Source organism: Falco punctatus (genome assembly GCF_963210335.1).
Source record: "Falco punctatus genome assembly, chromosome: 6".
Classification (NCBI taxonomy): domain Eukaryota; kingdom Metazoa; phylum Chordata; class Aves; order Falconiformes; family Falconidae; genus Falco; species Falco punctatus.
The window spans coordinates 43,714,783-43,720,782 of NC_137585.1; the positions used below are offsets into that span (position 1 = coordinate 43,714,783).

At 35.8% G+C, this 6,000-nt stretch overlaps 1 protein-coding gene across 3 annotated transcripts in view; it reads right to left on the reverse strand.

The window, feature by feature from the left end:
- The window catches only part of KERA (keratocan), a 28,675-nt gene extending 23,116 nt beyond the window's left edge, over window positions 1-5,559 (reverse strand). The window contains exons 1-2 of one of the 3 annotated variants that reach the window (XM_080391407.1): window positions 3,175-5,559; window positions 975-1,867 (exon numbers count right to left, since the gene is read on the reverse strand). In XM_080391407.1, the coding sequence (XP_080247533.1) occupies window positions 975-1,860 (886 nt within the window). In that variant the 5' untranslated portion in view covers window positions 1,861-1,867; window positions 3,175-5,559. Of the gene's footprint in view, window positions 1-974 lie in introns of all 3 variants that reach the window. The other 2 variants (XM_080391408.1, XM_080391406.1) reach the window with 2 other exon arrangements.
- Between the last annotated feature and the right edge of the window lie 441 nt (window positions 5,560-6,000).

A 6,000-nucleotide genomic window follows, 5' to 3' on the forward strand; every position in this document is an offset into this window, starting at 1 on the left:
TTTGGCTTATGGCATGAAACAAAAGGATTTAAAGACTGTAGGACTTACTGAGCAGATACTTTACCTAGTGTCCATAACATCCCCACTGTACCTGGATGAATCTGGAAGCAGTGCTAGAAGCAGAGCTGTGACATGATAACAAGCAGAAGCCTTGGATACAAAACCTTGTCTCATTTATACAAAGTAGAAAATGTTAGAAGACATTTGAGGAGACAAACCTTAGCAGGACAAAGCTTCTGTAATGCCAGTAGGAGGATTTTTTCATAAAGACTAAACCCAAGTGTAAGCATTTTGCACACAGTAAAGAAAAGATGGGGAAGATATTCAAGCCTGAAATACTCAATATCCACATTCTAATTAGTCATATTTGAAATAGATTGTGTTGACTACAACCAACGTTTTGTTCTGTTTTAAGGGTGCCTCCCCTTAAGCTCCCATTACATAATTTAGGTGGGCAGAGATACTCAGAAGAACTGAGCACACAGCAATTCTGGGAGTTTAGTGAAGTCTCTAACATGCTCAGGAACTTTGAAAATCTAACAGTTATACAGATGTGGATTGGATATCCCAACTTGCTGCACCCACTTTTTTATTGTTATTTCTTGCTTATTTACTCCTAGCCTTTCTGTGGAAAACTTAATTTGTTCCCACAAAATGATTACCGGTGTGTATATAGCAAAATGTGAATGCACAAATTCTCCTTAATTCACTCATATTTCTGATCGGTTTGCAAAGTGTTTTTTCTGTATGCATATGAACATTTTTCACATCTGGTATCACTTCAACGCACATATTTGTTTGTCATATTTTAGACGTTAGTTGAAAACTGACCTGTGGGAGGTCCTTTTGCTCTTCTCCCTATAATCTACAGCACATTTTTGATCTCTTTATTTCAGAGAACATTTTTGTGTTTAAGTAGACATTTTAAAATAATTATGTCATGTTAGGATCCCACACTGACAATGCACACTTACTTTTGATTCGGTTGTGATCAAGGTGAAGGTGCTCGAGATGAGCATTGATTGGCGGAATTTTAGTGAGCTGGTTGTGGGACAGCTGTAGGTCTAGAATAGATGAAACGTTAAACCCGTTTGGGGGAATACCGTCATCAGATAATTTATTGTAGTTCAGCCTAAGGAAAGTCACTTTGGGTATTGCACTGAAGTAGTTTTCTGGTATCACTTCAATGGAGTTGTTGTCCAAAAACAGCTGCAGTGTGTTAGCTGGAATGCTTAAGGGCATTTTCTTGAGTGAATTTTTTGCTATGTTGAGTTGCATGAGATTGTTGAGTCCTTGGAAGGTGTCACTTTGAAGAGCGCTGTCCAACAAACTGTTCTGGTGCAGATCTAACATAGTAAGGTTTTCCAAGTTGCTGAAGACTCCTTCTGGGATTCTGGAAATTCTGTTTCTAGCCAGTCTTAGCTGTTCCAGTCCCACTGGTAATGGGGCAGGCACCTCTTCCAATTCGTTGTCTTCAAGGAATAAGTAAAGCAGCCTTTTCAGCTTGCTCAAAACACCACTCTCAATTCCACTGTTGGTGATCTTATTCTTGTTCAGATTTATCCATCTCAGATGAGTGGCATTCACAAAAGGCTTCTCCGAAACTGTTTCTATTAGATTGTTTTGAAGATAGAGATACCAAATTCTTGCTGGGATTGCAGGTATTTCTTTAAGTCCTTTGTTATCACAGTATAATGCGTTGGGGAAACTGGGAGGACAAAAGCACTCTCGTGGACACTCAGAAGTGTAGTGAGACCAATGCTCAGGATCCAGATCATCATAAACTTGTCTCACAGTTCGAGTCCACACAGAATTGACCAAGAATAAGAGCAAAAGGCTTGTATAGACTTTTAGAGACATTGTTTGCCTTGGAAGGGGAGAAAAACAGTTAGCTTGCTCTCTCAACAGAACTCTCCAACAGTGTACTAGTTTAGCAAAGCCGTATTGCATAGAAAATAATATTTCCTTCATAAATAGCAAATTCTGTCTTCTGTGATATTACCTATAGCTTGTTAAGGAAAAACTGAACAGTAATATAAGAGTTATAAACAAATCAGTGCTACATGTTGAAGAACATTTTCCCGATTTGCTTTAGACACCACATTGGCTACCAGTTTAACTGATGTTCATGCAAGTGTCATTCCAAAGAACCTGAAACCACAGATCATTTTTCCGACATTAAGTGATTATAAATTTAAGTTTTCCTGTACAGAACTATAAACTACTTCGTATAAGGTACCGTCTTCAGTAAAGCTATCAATACCATGATGATATAAATACTACTGTACTCAGTGTTCCTCCTTTTAAAATTCATCATACCCTCTTTTCTGTTTTTCCTCTCTTAATATATAATGACATCTGGATCAGATTTTCTAGAGTCTTTTCTCATCACAGAAAAGTGAAAGATCAAAGAGTGTTTTAACAGCTGTTTGTTGGGCATGTTCTTAAAAAGCTTGGAGGGAATATGTTTGAGTAATCCATTCCCCTCCCTCATTCACTCTCTCATATCCAAAGTTATGAATTTTCTTTTCTAAAGCAAACAGCCAAAACAAATGCCTGATCTAAATGATACAAAAAGTAAATCCTAATCAAATCAAATTGTATAGACTCATGCATCTTGTATCTGTTTTGCTTAATTAATTATTTGCTTTGTTTAACTGTTTCCACCATTAAATGATGAACAAAATCATCAATAATAATTTACTCCAAAGGGAAATATTTGTGTAGCACAAAAACAGTGCTTCACAAACTCTGTTATCTTGCTTGCCTGCTGATAAAGGCTAGCAAGTATTTTGCAATGCAGAGGCAAGAGACTGACAGCTGAAAATTCTGGTCAAAATTAGGAGGTTAGTTTTGGCAAAAATAGTATTTAAATAAAAAGTAAATTCTATCATAGGATTAAGGCATCAGCAAAGTTAAGAGCTCTGTTAAGTTGCTGCATATGAAATGTAGTTATTTAATAGTTTTCAACATCGTTAGTAGCAGCAACAAGTGTAGTATCCCACAGATCTTGCAGCCTCAGAAACTGTTATCTGGAAGCATTCCAAAAAAGGAAAAATAAATTATTTCTACAGAATAACATCTCTAATTTACACAGTGAAATGGCACCTTCTTACTGTGTAAATATTCATAACCTTAATAACATTTTTTAAAAAGAAATATAAAACAATTTACCTTGTTAGTCAAGTTCCTGGAGCTATCTGAAGCCAGTTAGAAATCACTGTAAATTCACAGCTTTTGGCTGTTAACCACTGTGTTTGCTTCCTGTCCTCCTAAGAATTAACAGCATATAAAACTTGAAGTACATGCTAGTATTCCCAGATGTATTACCATACACACCTTATTAGCTATTGTTTCTAATTTGACGTTGCTTCAGAGTTTGGGCTTACCTCAGCTTTCTTGGATCTTCTTCTCTTTCTATTGGTCACTGTTGTTAGACTGTAATAGCTTGAGTCAGGCTACAAGCTGTGTTCTATGAATACAGCCTAATATATACGCATCAGTGGCTACAGCTTTTAACCCCTAAAATAACTAAGGCACCTTCAGCACCTAGGCAGGAAAAGACAGGAAATCCTGACTTTAACATCAAGCAGCCACACAGCTGAAAACAGTCAATTTGTACGTTTTAGCAGATGAGAGGAACTGGTCTAGATGAAACAGGTAGCACAAAGTGTTCCTTTATTCAAAATTTTTGTCAGAAGACCCTTCACACGCAAAGCTGGCTTACATCATAATTCATTCTCGTAATACCTGAACTGGCCACAAAGAATTAAAAACAGTGCCATCTGTTTCTACGGAAATATTTTATTTGATTTTTATCAAATGCAGATGCTGCCATGCCATTTAAAGACATAATTCTTGATTAAGAGGAGAAGATAGCAGAAGAATTGCTAAGAATTTTTTAATAACACGTTTTCATTTCTTTAAAGATTAAACCATACCTTTTGTTGTTGTTGTTCAGAGGGATATTTACATATATTTCTACAAAGTTATCATACTCTCCAGTGCCTCCTGCAGTGAGGTCTGGTTTTAATTATCCAGGCACCAATTAGTTATCTTGTTTTATCATTGATCTAAAGTAAACACTTTCCAGCCAACTTGCTAACATAGACACATATTTCTCACATTAAGTATTTTGGAGGATTTTAATTTTCTTTTTCAGTCCAAGATTACAGTAACAACTTAATATCAGGAAAACTGGCCACATTCAAAGCCAGAACAATGGCATAAGTTTTTAAGGGAAGAAACTAATGGAAATACTGAAAATAGAAAATATATCCTGTACCTTTTATGAGTTTATATTAGTTTTAAAACTTATTTGTAGAATTACTTTAATTCAGTTTCATCTAATTCATTTTAACAATAAAACCTCTAACAATTTATATCGTTATGTTTAATACTTTTCTTCCTAAACTAATAATGTTTCAAAAGAAGTTTGGAAGTAGACAAATAGATGATTAATCAAAAAAAATTGAAAGTAACCTTTCAGTATGTGTGCAGCTTCCACTGACTTCAGCAAGGTTAATGTTAAACACAACATAATTTTTTTTTCGTAAGTATATTTTTGTATTACCCTGTTTTGTTTATCAGTAATTTTAATTGGCTTAAGTATGTGCTTAAAAATAAAAAGTGCTTAAGTGTTTCATTCTGCTAGAACTCCAGATCCTTCAATAGCTCTTAGAGATTGTTTGGGCTTTCTTATAAGCCAGGTATAAAATTGATTCCTGCACGCATGCTAACCCGAATATTTCAGAAGTTCAAATGAGATGAAATTAATTCACATCTATACCTAAAAATTAAGGTTCTAACTTTAAGCACATGTCTAATTATAAACAGAAAAAAATAACCTTTTTATTACGAGTGTCACTTTAAACACCTAAAGATTAAAATGTTTCCTTTGACCTCCCACAGCAGATGTGATGCCACATGCTAATGATGAGGAGGCTTGTCAGCTGGAGTCCAGGGAAGAAAGGTGGGGAGAGGCAGAGGCACTGCTGTATGAAAGTTAAAATAGTTGTGAATGATTTAAGGAGACTTCAGCATAAAAAGGGCATCAATAATTCTTGTAAAAGCGGGGCAGTGCAATGTAACACTGGTTTGCATTTGTGCTAAATCTGCACAGAGTGTATAGAGAGAATATGGAGGCACTGAGGTCTGTTCATCATTAAAGAATGAACTGAGACCTGCACAAATGGTATACTGAAGGGTTTAAAATAGTGAGTCCTGGTGGCAAATACCTGTTGTGACACACTTAAATGAAAGTTTCCAGATGTTGCATATTAAACAAAAAAAAAAAAAAAAAAAAAGAAAGATTGATTTATCTTATGTTTCATGGGGGTCTGAATTTACCCTTTAACCTGCTAACCATGTACAGATGTTTGTTATGTTGTCATAGAAGTCACTGGCAGAGGGACCTGCTGGTTACCTTGTGACAGGCAGTGGGACTATTTGTATGAACTACAGTTCAGCAAGTGAGAGGCGTGTCACTGTGTGCCCTTTGTTGATCTGAAGGCCAGGTATCTGATCCTTATCCAACACATATGCTGCCAGCCCATTCAAAGAAGCGGTTCTTCACTAGGAGAAGAAAACAGCAAAAACATTTGCTAAGACTTTCACAGTAATGTGAATTTTTGTTTTTTCTGTTGCAAAGAGCAGAAAAAAATGACAAGAAATGTCCTCAAAATCAGGAAGAAAGAGTGTGATGACTGTAATATATATTTTCATCTGCACTCAAAAATTTTGGAAAGAAGTCTGCAGGAAGAAGTGATTCCTCGGATGCCCAAGCAGACTTTTCAGAAAGGACTGCTTTCCATGCTATCTTCAAGATTACACACATATTTCCCATGATGCATTTGTTTTGTTCAGTCCTCCATCATCTGGTGTTACTATTTATTATTTAAAGGGAGCAATATATGGTAATAAAGTTTTATGGACTAATAAAAGACCATGGCCAAGATTTTCAAAAATGACTAATGGTTTGGGAGGCTTTTTGTTTTGAGT